This window comes from Panthera leo, chromosome A2 (genome assembly GCF_018350215.1).
Source record: "Panthera leo isolate Ple1 chromosome A2, P.leo_Ple1_pat1.1, whole genome shotgun sequence".
Lineage (NCBI taxonomy): Eukaryota > Metazoa > Chordata > Mammalia > Carnivora > Felidae > Panthera > Panthera leo.
The window spans coordinates 110,124,736-110,139,536 of record NC_056680.1 but is presented as its reverse complement, the minus strand read 5'-3'; the positions used below and the strand labels follow the sequence as shown (position 1 = coordinate 110,139,536).

General features: G+C 36.9%; 1 protein-coding gene across 4 annotated transcripts in view; it reads right to left on the bottom strand.

The window, feature by feature from the left end:
• Nucleotides 1–14,801, bottom strand: part of HDAC9 (histone deacetylase 9) — a 957,815-nt gene that overhangs the window by 385,851 nt on the left and 557,163 nt on the right. For 3 of the 4 annotated variants that reach the window (XM_042919682.1, XM_042919691.1, XM_042919700.1), the window contains exons 9-10: nucleotides 11,457–11,588; nucleotides 7,958–8,073 (exon numbers count right to left, since the gene is read on the bottom strand). In XM_042919682.1, coding sequence (XP_042775616.1) covers nucleotides 7,958–8,073; nucleotides 11,457–11,588 — 248 coding nt within the window. The remainder of the gene's footprint in view (nucleotides 1–7,957; nucleotides 8,074–11,456; nucleotides 11,589–14,801) is intronic. The other variant, XM_042919708.1, reaches the window with a different exon arrangement.

Genomic DNA, 14,801 nt, shown 5'->3' with positions numbered 1-14,801 from the left:
AAGCCCTGGTGACTTTACAGACATGAGGGTGCTCAAGTCATGGAGACCATTCCTGAGGAAACAAGGAAAGTCGTGAGTCCCCCATGTTCACTAGGTATATAGCTGGTTCTTCCCACAGAGACTAATTGGTATAGTATATCACAGAACTTCAGGGATTTAGACATTACTTAGTTCATTTCCTTCAATTACAAGATAAGGTATCAGGCAGAGAATTTACATGGAATGGCTATAATCACAAATAACTTCACAGACCTGAAAAAATGTTTTCCTCAAATTATCTTCTTTAAATACAACTTTCCTCGATACAGCTTTTTGATCAACACAGTCTATCTGTTCCAGGTTAGTGATTCTTAGGAAGAACCTAGAGTTGTATTCTATCTACACGGCTAAAAGAGGGCAGACACACTTGAAAGCCAGCCAAAGACGTGGTGAAAGGTACCAATTCACTGAGACAGTGAAGGTTCCTGACCAGTATTCTTACAAGGCTGGAAGGTTACTCCACCTTAGCATTGTGGTGAGATCACAAGCATTTTCAGGCAAAGCCATGATTTTTCCAGGAAGCAATTTTGAAACCGACTCAGCCCTTAAATCAGAGCTGTGCTAAAATGCCATTTTCCATCTTAGAACATGGGGAAGATGGTTTTAATGTAAAAAAAAAATTCAGAACTAGAAAGCATTGCTGTAGTAAGATAAAATGGAAATATTAAATGTATAAGTGACCACCTTTTAATATTTACAAAACAATTAATAAATAACAATTCAGTTAGATTAACAGTGTGGCACTGTGCTATGCTAGTTAGGTGCACAGAAAAATAGAAAACTAACTAATGACCTTTGAAAACTATGATAATTAGAGTAGGGTTAAATCACTTCAATGGCACAGAGCAGGGTGTCAGTTTTTTACCAGGCTTTGATTGGTAGCTAGGAGCATTTCACCGGAAAGAGCGTGATGTTGAGAAGAGGGATATGACCGAGTCAGGTGTTGAGGCAGGGAAGGCCTACTCACATCTTAATAATGACTCTCAAATTTTTTTTCTCACCATAATAGCAATTGGAAGCCTATCTTATGGATAATCTTTGCAATCCAAATGAATAAAATACACTGAAAAATTATATGTCTCTCAACAGAGCTATTAATTTTGCCATTGAAATCAGAAACCTGTTAGCTTCAATGAAAAGACTCAAAATCTCTTACAAAAGGAACATGGGCAAAAGTTAGAAAAATACAAAATCTCAGAATGTCATAGGAATTGAGACAGGTAAAAACCATCACACATTGCTGGTGGGACTGTAGACTGGTATAGCAATTCTAATGAGTAATTCATAAAAATAAACAAATAATTACACTATATGCTGTGACCCTAAAATTATTCTGCTGGGAATTATATCTTCAAGAAATTCTCTCATTAATCTCTCACTTATCATCATTTAGGATGATGTCCACTGAAGCATGAAATTTATTGAAGCAGTTTTTGGTGGTGAGTGAGAACTGGAGTCCATTGGGACATCCCGCTGGAGAACAGGTAGATAAAACGGAGCACTGCCCACCAGGGATTGTTACAGTGATTAAAAGCAAACTATTAGGTATATGCATCCATAATGACATGACTAGATCTAAGAACATATACTTAGTGATAAAAATAAGAAATGGAATGAGGTTGATAACACCATGCTATTTACACTCACTAAAATTTGGGGGCACAAAGCAGAAAATACAAATGATGTAAGAGCCCATGCAAACAAAAAATACAGGAGAGAATGACTGCCTATGGGGGCAAGGGAAATGGAAGTGAGGATAGGAGATACAGAGGAAGGAAGGAAGGAAGGAAGGAAGGAAGGGAGTAAGGAAGGAATGGAAAGTAGGGAGGGATGGAGGAAGGGAGGGAGGAAGGGCAATACTTTTCTGACTCTTAAGACAAAGAAGTCAACAGATGATCTTTGATTGAAAACTAGTTATGTAAATAATCACCTACTTCTTAAGAAGCTCCTAGAGAAAGTGGGTGTAGAATTTTAAATTTACTACATGGTCAAAATTACCTACAATATACATGAGCATCAGATAGGGAATGTAAGTCTCTACAGAGTCTTGGTGAGGAGTAGTCTGGACTGGTGAAAATAAGTGTGGCCCCAGTGTCTTACATTTGAGCTCCATCACTTACTGGCTTATGACTGGGCAGCTAACCACCTTTCCCTGGACATCAGATCCTTTGGCATGAGACAGAAGTACCTCTGACTGGCATGATCTGGTAATATCTATGTGTAGTAGAATGGCATGCAGGAAGACATGCTTGTAAACCTCAGTCTGCTTTAGCTTTAAAAGGTCCCAGATCCCCAAATTAGACTATCTGAAAGAAAGCCACATTAAAAAAAGATGGGACGCTTGGGTGGCTCAGTTAGTTAAGCACCCGACTCTTGATTTCGGCTCAGGTCATGATCTCAGGGTTAGCAAGCTTGAGCCCCGCAATGGACTCCATGCTGACAGTGTGGAGACTGCTCAGGATTCTCTCTCTCTCTCTCTCTCTCTCTCTCTCTCTCTCTCTCTCCCTCTATCTCTCTGCCCCTTCCCTTGCTCGCACACTCTGTCTCAAAACAAACAAATAAACAAACAAAAAACAACAAAAAACCCCAAACCAAATATATATATCTTAATCATTTAATACTTACTTGTAGTTTTCACAGTGATTTTTTCAATAGTATTTATTTTCTATTGTCCTTTCAGATGGCAGATAGAAAATTAAAATCTCCATGTGATGAAGAAAGTTTTTAGAAATCTAAATCTCTAAGCTTTTACGTTTACTGGACATCCAAAAATGTACTACTATAAAATGATATGGAGACAAAAAATATTATCATTCAACTGGGCTTCCTTTGCATTTAAAAGGCACTGCTGAAGGTCTCATTAAAGGTCTTGCTTTACAATATTGACTCACGTTATTCCTACTAAATGATTCTTTTGTCACAGCAGCCTCTTTTCCCCGAAGATGGGGGGAAAGTGTTTTATCTTCTGCCATCGAAATCCATACCTCTGCACCCACTCAGGAGGAAGCATAACATTTACAGCAAATGTCACAACAACCATGATGAAACAATAGGCAGAGGAGTCATGTGAGATTGGGGCAAACACAATAGGTGACATTTCAGATGATTTTAGAGTACTTAACCTTATTATTAGAATCCTTTTTAAAAAATCGTTTGAATCTGCTGGAAAAAAAAAATATTTAAAAAATAGCACAGCAGAGCCAGACACTAATGTTCAAATAGAAATAAACCAGCTGCTTGGCTACTGTTAACGGAGCTATCAAATAAATCTACGGACTCTAAAATAATGGTGTTGATATTCACGGAAACATTTGAACCCACAGGCCCACAGTATTAACAATAAAGTAACTAGATAGGTAAAGACATTTCTGACTAGAGCTGGAAATAGAAACTCCTGAGGTTTCAGCTCCCCAACCAAGTTTACAAATGAGTAAAACAAGTAGCTCCAACAAGCCGAGTTCAGGAGTGAGCATATGCAAGAAATAGAAGAAATGGAACAGAAGTGGTCAGAGCAGATGGAGACTCACTCTCACATGTGATTTGCTGGCTTGAAGACAAACATGCTAATGAGTTTTCCCTACTAGGAGCCAGTACTGATAACAACAACAAAAAATGAACTCGTTTCACACTTCACAATTCACTACCCACCTTCCTAACACCGATCCCTCACAACAAAGTTGTTGGAGTAGGCATGACTACGTTTCACTAGATAAAGAATCTGAGGTCAGGGCAAGTTTAGCGACTTAACCAATGATGACAAAGTAGTCGGTTTTGGAGCCAGGTTCCTGTGGAGCCTGTCGAATGGAAGACCCATACTTTCAAATTGGCTGTGCTGTTTCCTTAGCGGGGACTTATGAGTAAATTCTCCTCCTACTTCTGTCTTAACCTCCATCTAAATTATGCAGGACATATGAATTTACAAGAGAAAAATTTTCCTTTTGTCTAAGCCTCAAGATCAGCCCGAGATACAGCGTTACTTTCCTGTTTCCTAAGTAAATCCTGTAGAGTAGATCCCGTTCATTTACACGGGCTGTGAAAGAATTAGGTGGCATGCTTTTATACTTACAGGTCACAGAATAAAGGTTCATTCAAATGTACACCATTGAACTATTTTAAAATGAAAACTCACCTGTGCTGTTTAACCAAAGATGGTAAAATAAGCCTGTTTTGCAAATGGTGAACCAAGCAATCGGCTTGGCTTTTCAAAGTGTAGTTGATGTGTATTTTTCATACCTTAAAAATATTTCTATTGATATGAAATTACAGAAATCTTGGAAGATTTCTGTAAAAATCATACTAAACCCAAAATGATTGTTAATCAAGAATTGCTGAAAATATTTGTTTTCCTCTTTTTCTAGTGTAGGTGGAAGCATTTTGTGTAACACAGCTAGGATATTAATTTGTGGAGAGTTTCCATCTGAGTTCTGCTGTCTCTTTACCTCTCCAGTATGAATTATATTACAGACCTCTGTAAGTGCAACACAGCAGAAAACCACATGTTAGCCATCAGGGTTGAATTTTTTGTTTTGGGCCACGGAGAGGCTACCCATCAGTGCATAAAGGTCTGCCCACCTGGCCTTTTGGATCATAGTTCAGGCACACAATTAATACATTATGAAGTAAGTCACTGCTTGCTTTTGAACTAGTCTTTCCAGCTTTGGAGGTGAATGTCCTGTCACTGACCTGAAGAAAAACCTCTACTCTTTCAAACTCCATTAAATCACATTTCCTTCTGTTTTTTTTTTTTTTTTTTTTTTTTTTAATGGTGGGGGTGGAAGGAAAGGTTTGTAACAGAATATGTTCTATAAGTAGCTGAAAAGTGAGGGCACTCTAAACAGATATTTGTGACAATAAAGGCTTTAGGAATATAAAAGAGATTAAGACAGTATAAACAAATTTCTTTAATTGTCATTCTTCAATGTATATTATTTTGAAATTTAAATATAGGGTCGCATAATTTGGGACACTCAATTTAACAGGTCATAAAAAGTTTGAAGAGAAAATCTTACCAAAATTTTCCATTTACTTCCAATCTCACAATTATATACTTTTTGGTTGTTCTTTTATGGTGTACTAAGTACTATATATATATATATATATATATATATATATGTATATGTATGTATGTATATATACACACACACACACAATACTTAGAGGAATGAGGAAGATACATATATTCTTTCATTTTATATATATATCCATATATATATGGATGTATATACATATATTCTCTCGTTATACATATATATATATATATATATATATATATATATATATATATATAGTTAGTAACAAACCATGTCTCTCCCCATACTCCCCACCTTCCCTCCTCCAGAGAAATAACCATCATGCTAAATTGTGTGTTCATCACACCATTAATCTGTGTAAAATACACTTTCGTTGCATATACTTTCCCAATCAAGATATTGTACTGCTGTTTCTGAACCTAATAAAATACTCTCATGCTGTAAGTAGTCTTCTGCACCTTTTAGCACTAACAATGCATTTCTAAGAATCATACATGCTGTTTAATGTAGTATAGTGTGTCATTGTTTTTTTGAAGGGCACAAAATTCATCCAGAGCCGATTTAGAATCCAGACCCTTTAGTGCTGAGAATCACTTTCCTCAAATTTAAAGGAAATGGAAATCTAAAGTTTTTAGAAATGTCTGTGACCAAGTTGTTCTTTTCCTGGAAACTGATTAAAGGGTCACAGAAAACTGACCAATATTGAGATATAAATGCATTAAAACAAATACAATACCTCAGCCAATAGTTCAAGAATCCCACTTATATCTATGATAACAAACACATGTGAAGAACTTACTCTATCTGGTATCACATTTTAGAAAGGAAAATGAAAAAAAGAAAGAGGGACAGCAGGATGGTGAGACACAAGAATAGATGAAAAATCTGGAGATAATGTCAAGGCCTGAATTGTTACTCTTCAGAGAGCTTCCAGGTAATCATAAGCAAGAGAGATTCTATCTCTTCGGCCCATTTTCCTTGGAAAACTGAGAGAAACTTTTGAAATCTAGAATGCAGGTGTATTCCTCTAGAGAAGATATATATTTGCTTTTCCGGACACGTAGGGGCCCTAACAAATCCGGGGCACTTTAAACGAAATTAACAGTTTGAGGTTATATAAATGTGGGATACAACTCCATGCAAGTACTAGCTTCTGGTGAAAACTTCTCAGGGAGAAATTCTGTCCCTGTATCCAGACACTTCTGGTGGCAGGGGTGAGGAGCTCACCAACATAGCATAGATACGGACTTTTGAAATTCCAGCTTAATGTTTCATGTTAGATTATCCTCCTTGGTCAGCACTGAGCTTTGCCTTCTTTCTCTTGAGTTTTGTGAGGCCCTAAAAACCAAAACTCAAAACTGAAGTATACAAATGTCCTCAGAGCAAAAGTGACTTCACTGGTTTCAATCCTTTGCTTATTAGGCATAACCTCTGGTTTTCTGCCTTCAATTATATTGTAGCCTGATTTTACAATTTATAAATAATGTGTGATAAGTATATGGGTGCGTGTGCGTGCGTGTGTGTGTGTGTGTGTGTGTGTGTGTGTTATGTGTGTATCAAATTACAAAGACACAGATATTGGCATAATGTACTGAAGACATTTCTATCAGTCAGGCTAACTATCCAAAATCAACTGGGTTGTCTCAGGAAATAGCAAAGAGAGTTCCCTATAAGTGTTTTAGTGGAAGTTTGATAATCACACATCAGGAAATATACATGATCCAAGAATCTGATATTTGATCAGTCTCTTTCAGCCCTCAGTTACCATGACTCTTATAAAATACAAGGGAAGAAACATGTTACAGTTATATATGAGATGTTACTGTACAGCCTTCCCTGCATGGAGCAATTCATGGTAAGGAGGAATTATAATAACAGAAAAGAAAAATCAAGAGTTTCAGTCAATTGATGGGGTCTTTTGGGGGTGCCTGGATGGCTTAGTTGGTTAAGCATCAGACTCTTGATTTCAGCTCAGATCATTATCTCACATCTTAAGGTTAATGAGTTCCAGCCCCACGTAGGGTTTTGCTTTGATGGTGCAGAGCCTGCTTGGGATTCTCTCCGTCTCTTTTCTCTCTGCCCCTCCCCTGCTTGTGTGTGCTCTCTATTTCTCTTCCTCTGAAATAGATAAATAAACTTAAAAAAAATTGATAGTGTCCTCAAAACAGCCTATTTCATAAGAATGGCTATTAATAGACAGTTGCCTTTGCTTAGCCTAAAGCCAAAACTACATAGAAAAATTCTTGTTGACTCACAATTTTATTTTCCTCTATTTTTACATCATTGGTTTCAATAAATTATGTGTTGAAAAATGTTATTAGGGTTGACTGCATAAATTCAGATCAATTTCCTTTAATATTTCATTCTTCAAAAACAGAGTTCATATCTTATTCATCTTTATATTCCCATTCCCAGGAAAAATGGCTGGCACTTAGTAGGTCCTCAGTAAATGTTTGCTCAGTCGAACCCTATGTTCCTCAGCTGTAATACTCCTTCTTTTTTTTCATCACTCGCCAGGGAGAACAAACCTACTTTGATAGGCTGTTCTACTGAGAGATTTTCATGAGGTTGTTTTTGCGTATTTATGGGTCTACCCCCATCAGAATAAAAACAAACATAATACTACTGAGCTGCACAACTGCTGGGCAGTGTATACTCAGCATCACTAAAAGGTTTTTTTGAGGATTACATTTCAACATTTTCAAACCCTGATTGTCATCCAAACTTTGTAAATAAGATCAAGTTTATTCAATTCCATATATTATAAGCCTACAGAAAAATAACTAAGAACAGGTGGCTTTAAAGTTTAGTTCAGAAAACTCACTTCGTTTTACAAGGCTCATCAAGGATCTAATTTTTAAAAGAACCAAAATAATCAAGAGTCTTACCTCAGCATGAGGAGTAGGCGGCAAAACTGAAGTCTCATTTTCAGTAACGTTACCGGTTGGCCCATTGTTTGGTGAGCTGGGGCCAGACCCTGGAGAGCTGCTACTGACTGAGGATTCTGAAAAACATTGTGAAGCACAAACAGATTCATGAAAAACATACAAAGATGAGCTTTAGTTATACTCTAAGTAACATACAGCACAGAACACTCTTTTCCTTCCCTATGGGAATGACAAGCACCATTTCAGTACGTTAAAAACAAAAACAAAAACAAAAACCTGTGGAAACTTTTGAAACATTTCTGAATTTTCATACCACTTTTCTCCCTTTGTTTTTACTGTTAAAAATACAACCTAGTACTCAATAGTTTCTAGAAAAGTAAGGATATCCACTTAGAGATCATTATAGAAGTTTTTGATGAAAAAAAAATAAAGAAGTTCTTTGGTATAAATTCTGAAACACATCTTTCTCACTGCCTTTCTGTCTATATATTTTGCTTACATTTTGATTAATCTGCTCTTTATCTTTGATTCTTATGTGCTGTTTTTTGTTTTTAATTTTTTTTAACATTTATTTATTTTTGAGAGACAGAGAGAGGCAGAGTATGAGCAGGGGAGGGGCAGAGAGAGAGGGAGACACAGAATTTGAAGCAGGCTGCAGGCTCTGAGCTGTCAGCACAGAGCCCGACGCGGAGCTCAAACTCACAAACTGTGAGATCATGACCTGAGCTGAAGTCGGTCGCTCAACCGACTGAGCCACCCAGGCACCCCTTTGCTGTTCTTTTAATGAGAAAAATACACATTAAAAAAATACTTCAAGGAGCTTCGTCTCCCCTAGACTCCTAATTCTTGTCCTTCCTTGTGTGACTACTGTTTTCTCATTAATGTCTCATTTTCATATCCTGTCTTTAAAAACAAAAACCAAGAAGTTATTTTCTTATATCTGCCTTGTCATTTTAAACCTATATTATTTATATCTTGTGTGTGATATTCAGACCGAAGTATTTCCTTATTTAGAAATCACTGCCATGAGCACTAGAACTCAAGGCAGCAAACAAATGCCGCTGCAGGATTCTACAACATTGTACTGGATGAGCTCTGGAAGGGGAGGCAGCAACTGATTTTTTGGGATCACTGAGAAAGTCTTAGAAAATAAGTGATATTGCACCTGGTGCTTGAAGAGAAGTGGTTCATGATACGCAGGCAATGGAGAAGAAGGGAGTGGAGGAGAAGGCATCGCAGGCACGGGGATGTGCCAAGGCTTAGAATTTTAAAATAACATGGCTTTGGTGGAAAAGGGGCAGAAAACTCTGGAATTTAAAAAAGAGGGAGATGGCAAGTCATTCCCATGTCAATTATTGGGAGGAAAGGGGGCATAGGTTTGGAAACAGCATGCACTTGAACCTGTGTCATGGGGAAGACAGATGTACAGATGTGAGAACAGCAATGTCAATTTAACTGCTATGATGCTATGAAGTCTCTGCCTAGATAGTGAAAGTAATTAGTATTAAGTTCCAAACACAGCTCATCCCAGTTACATGAAAGCTGGCAGAAGAAGGGGGAGGAGTACAGGTGACTAAAGCTGTCTGTCTGGTAGTCCAGATCCCCCAAAGACATTTAGAATAAGTACAACATACTAGTTTAAAAAAAAATCTACCAAAGTGTCCACAAGTCCTAGCTCACTGAGCAGAAATGTGTGTCTAAAAAACATACAAGTCTCTCTTTGAAAACACATTATTTCCTCAGATGAAAGGGGCAGTCATTATCTCACAAAATTAGGGAGGGAGAAATATGGTATTTCAAAAAAAAAAAAAAAAGAATGAAAGAAACTTGAGCAAAACTCCAGCAAATCATAACCCCTTTAAGTTAGAATTAATCATTATCCAGATTGGTATTGAGCAAAACTCTGCTGCAATATGGCAAGTGACTGTGGGGGAAAAGTTACAATCAAGAAAAGATCGTAAATAGAAAAGAACTTTGGGTTATATAAATATTACCTTAGAGAATCAGATTCTAAAACGAAAACAAACAAAAAAAGCAAAGCAATGTATATGTTTTTCTTGTTCCTTCAGGTTTTCCTGTTATGAGGTAGCATATTCTCGCCAATTAGAAAAATCACTCATATCTACTTGCATTAGACATGATATTTTCATCTTCTTTACATTCATGAAAACAGATTCACTCCCCAACACCCCAAACCCACTAAGTCCCTCTATTACAAAAACTTAAGATTTTTATTTACGTAAGTACAAATATGCATTCTGAAAAAGAAAGTCTGCAGCGCCGAATTTAGAATTGTCCAAATTAGTGATGATATTTGATATTAAAAATAAGTATAAACTTTACTATTTATTTATTTAATAGGTCTTATCTGTCAAGGAAAAAGTTTCCAATAATACTTTATTTGGATACACATATTAATCTATCAGGATTGCATAGGAAATGATGCATCTTTTTTCCCTAAATAACCTGCCAAATTACCAAGTCACATTAGTATTCTGTATTTTTCACCTCCACCACCTTTGCCCTATTGTCTCCCCAAACTGCACACTATGATGGCCACAGGAGATACAGACAAGTCATTTTTAAAAACTATTATCCTTACCTGCTAAGGATAAGATCTGATCTTAGAGGAATAATAGCAACTGACCAGATTGGTATAACCATGGAAAAAAATGGTTGCAAATGACCACTTCTTTATTGATGCAACTGAAGGAAATGACCAGATACAATGCATAGCTCCAAGTAGGTACTCAGTAAACAGTAGTCCATACTATTACTTTGGCTAGCCTTTTTGGTTCTCATATCCCTAGGTCCTCTCTAATTTCAGACCAGGTACAACTGGGACTAGAAAGCTTTGTAAGACATCAGGTTAAATTTCCTAACCTGTTCACCCCACCACTAACCAGGCAGCTAAAAAAATAAGAACTCTTCCATTTGAGACTAGTGAAAATGACAGTTTCTTTCCCTTCCTAAAAGGCAATATATCCCCCTCCTGCCATAAGTCCCAGTTCACTAGTAAACACATAAAGTCATTTATGAGTTCTGTAAATTTGTTGAAAAGTCAAGGTTTTGCTGTTCCACATAGTTTAATTTTCCCAGATGCATTTTGTACATTCATGTCTGAGTATGGGGGAAGTGTTCTTCTTGGACCTCCCTCTGCTCATTTCTGATCAAATTTCATTAAAAGTTATATTCTTCTAGTTGGCATTCCTAAAATGGACTGCCTGTTTCTGAAAAGATTAAGGTGAGCTTTGGCATTCCCTAGTTACGCCTAGATTGACACATAGTTCTGTTTTTCATTCATTTCCTATTTAACACAGTTGGTGAATGCATGGCAGGGTTTACTGAACTACTTGTGAGTTTTCAATATAATTTCCTTTCAAGAAATGTTTCTTCTTAAAATAACTTTAATATGCAACAGCCATGTTTATTCTAAACTATTTATTTTCATTCCTCCTACCAGCATTTTTTAGTGTATGTCTGCCCAGTCCTCAATTACCTGTCACCTCAAACATTCGCTTCTTGAATGAAGTGACAACATTTCCATCCTTCCGCCTGAGTAAGGGGCTGCTTCTCCTCTCTGCCACTTTCTGTTTTAACCTGGACCGCACCTTCAAGTTGGGCTCAGAGGCTGGGGATTGAGACAAAGAAAATAGATAAAAATTAAAAAATAGAGAGCCAGCTGCTCCTGTGTATAAAAAACGGCTCACCCTTTTCTTGGTTCCTGCTCATCTCAAATTAAAATTCCAACCATGTAAAATAAGGCATTAACTCTAAATGAATGAAACAGACAAATATAGTAATTATTTTTATGAAATGTGCAAAATGTTTTCCTACTTCTCTAAATATGAAGTGAAAAAAGAGTAAAAATATAAAGTTTTCTACTTATTTTATCTGACAGAATTGGGATTGCTGGGAGGTTTAATCATTAAATATGTTTGGGTCAGAGTAAGATTTATTATACGTCATTGTCAGCTCTTTTAATTCTCCCAAGGGTGAAACGCAATACCACAAAAACAGTACCCTGATGTGATTTTAGAGACTCTGGCCTGACTTCTGGTAATAAGAAGACACCTCTGTAGCATATAATTTATGTCTAATTCTGATTCCTGGAATATTTCTTTGTCGGTAGTTTCTAACCTGATATCCTGAGAAAATATACTTGGTATATTAACACCAAACCAAGAAGAATCATTATGAATAAAACTTTCTACACATTTTGTATACAATCAAATAGAAAGAAAGGGTGGCCAAGCCTTAGATTTGAAAGTTCCGAGTTAGGTTATATGTTCCAAAGTACAAATGCACATTATACATTAGTATACATACATTAGTATTTCTTTGGTTAAACTATTCTAGGTAGTGATGTTCTCTAATATAGTAATTATGTATTAGGCTTCTACGTAATTATACTCTAGAAGAATGGGAACACTGGAATGAGCCCCTATGTAGTACAAGTCAGTGATGGTAACGAAAATGGTGATGACGTTGATGATGACAGTTATGAAAAGAGTGTTTCCAACGACAACTAACATTCATGTAGTGATTCCCATGTTCACTACTGTTGTAAACACTTTGTTAATATTAACTTGTTTAACCATAAGAAAAAATCTATATGGGACAGATTCTATTTATACCTTGATTAGATTAATGAGGCAACGAACACAGAGAGGGTAAGTAACTTGCCCAAGGTCTCAGAGGTAAAAAGGGATGACACCATGATCTGTACCTAGATAATCTAGATCAAGTCTATTCTTCTAAATACCAAAATATTTCTGCTCCACCCTTCCTTGTATATGAACATCATAACAATTATAAACCTTTTCCCAAAGCATTACTAATCATCTGCGTTAGATATGATGGTATCATGCAGCTAGAGTTTTCGGTGAGTGAAATGTTTTCTTTGAAGGAATTTTGTATTTTTGCCTGACTGCAAAGTGTGTCAAAGTAAAACTTAACAATCTTTTCTTTCTTATCCCTCTTTATTATTGATTTGTTTTTATGTTTAGACTTCAAATATCTCCATGTTCATTTTGTCTTTTTGTTTTCTGTTTCCCTTCTCTGCAGCTTGATGTTGGATGAAGAACCCCTACATTTTAGCTTTACTTGGAATGAACTTGGTGAAATAGGAACTTGAAAGAAATATCCAGTTATAAAAATAAAACAAGTTAATTTTTTTTGTGTTATATACCTGATTTTATGGCTGAAAACCCTGAAAAGGTAGAGATGGGTGGCTTGAAAGTATTGCAAAAGTAGAAAATGAAAAAGGGGATAGGCAGAGAGCAGGACTGAGAACAAGAAGCTCAGGGCCGGAGCCCTGATATGTACCATTTCCCGGGGCCCCCACCTTGAGGCAAAGAAGGTAAACAGTTTGGGTAAAGGATTAAGGTTCTTCCAGACCTTCCAGGAGTTGACAGTCCACTTTATCTTAGTGGAGAAGTCTGAATTTGAATTACTAGCATCTGATTCAATCAGGATTAAAGGGAGAAAATAAAACTGTATTAATTCACTTAGATATGTTTCCCTGTACATGTTTATTTTTAAATTCCTTTAAAACACCAATTGTTGTCTCTAAAAAGCTGTAAGTTAATAAATATATTCATCTGAAACCTAGAAAGGAAGGAATGAGGAATCTCTATGTACTAACTCTTATTGCTTTCCACTGTGGCCTTGCTTATAACCTGAAGACAAAAAATTACAGATTCTCAGACTTTGATCTAGACATGCCTTGATGATGAAATCTAAGTATAAAATGCTACCGATTGACTGGCTCTCCAGAGGAAGACTATCAATTGATTAATCACTTTAAAGGATGGAGTAGGAAATGCACTATGTTTTCAGTGAGAAGAGGTGAAGTCCACTTCCCAGCTATGGGATATTCAGTAAGACTCTAGTACTTTCTGAGCCTGGCTCTTCATTTCTGAAACATAAAAATCTAAGACTTCCTTTATTTTAGAGCTATGGCCACCTGATTAGATACCTGAAAATAACTGTGAAGATCTAGATGAATGCACGGGAAGGAAAGGTTTATGGAACTTTCATTACTGCTGCTACTGTTAAGGATGGCAGGAATGACCCGGTCAGAACTGGGTCCCCACTCTCCTGATTTTCAGTCCAGCCCCCTTCCCTCTCCTAACACAAGGCACCAGTTGGGGCCAAGTTTCTGCAATCAAGACTAAAATGTGCCAAAAAGCTTGGAAAAACAGCATATGCCATTTAAACATTCTATGTGAAACCTAGAATTCCGTAAGCTTTTCAGGGAAAAGAAAATGATTTGTCAGGTCAGCACATAGCTTTAATTCCTATGTTTGTTTCAGAGTGGGCTGGATATACAGTTCTAAAATTTCTTTCAAAGGTCGACACAAAAAAAGTGAACACCAGACTAGGAATGAGAACTGGGTTCTGGTCTTGTAGCTATCAGCTACTAAAATCAATAACCTTGAATAATTCCTAGTCTCTGAATGTCAGTTCATTTATGCAAATCAGCTATAGATTACTAGTAGGGCATGGAGTACATTGGCTTTGGGTGAATTACTTTGTATCTTTAAACCTCAGTTTTTCATGTTAAAATGGGGACAGTTTTTTTTTTCCCCTCCATGTGCCCCAATAGACTCCATTTTACATCTTTGTCTGAGCCCATAAGGCTGAGTACTGGGGTTGCATCACTCTAGTCCTTTGCTGGTTTTATTTCCTTTGGGCTCATCTATGGGTAGGACTGGTTAGTGATAAAGGATTATGGAGGAGGGAGGGGCCAGGGTATCCTCTGCTCTCTCTGCCTCAGTGTTGCATCACTGGCTAGAGTTTTGTTTCTTTCTGATTTCATCTCCCTCGAGAGGCTTCTGCT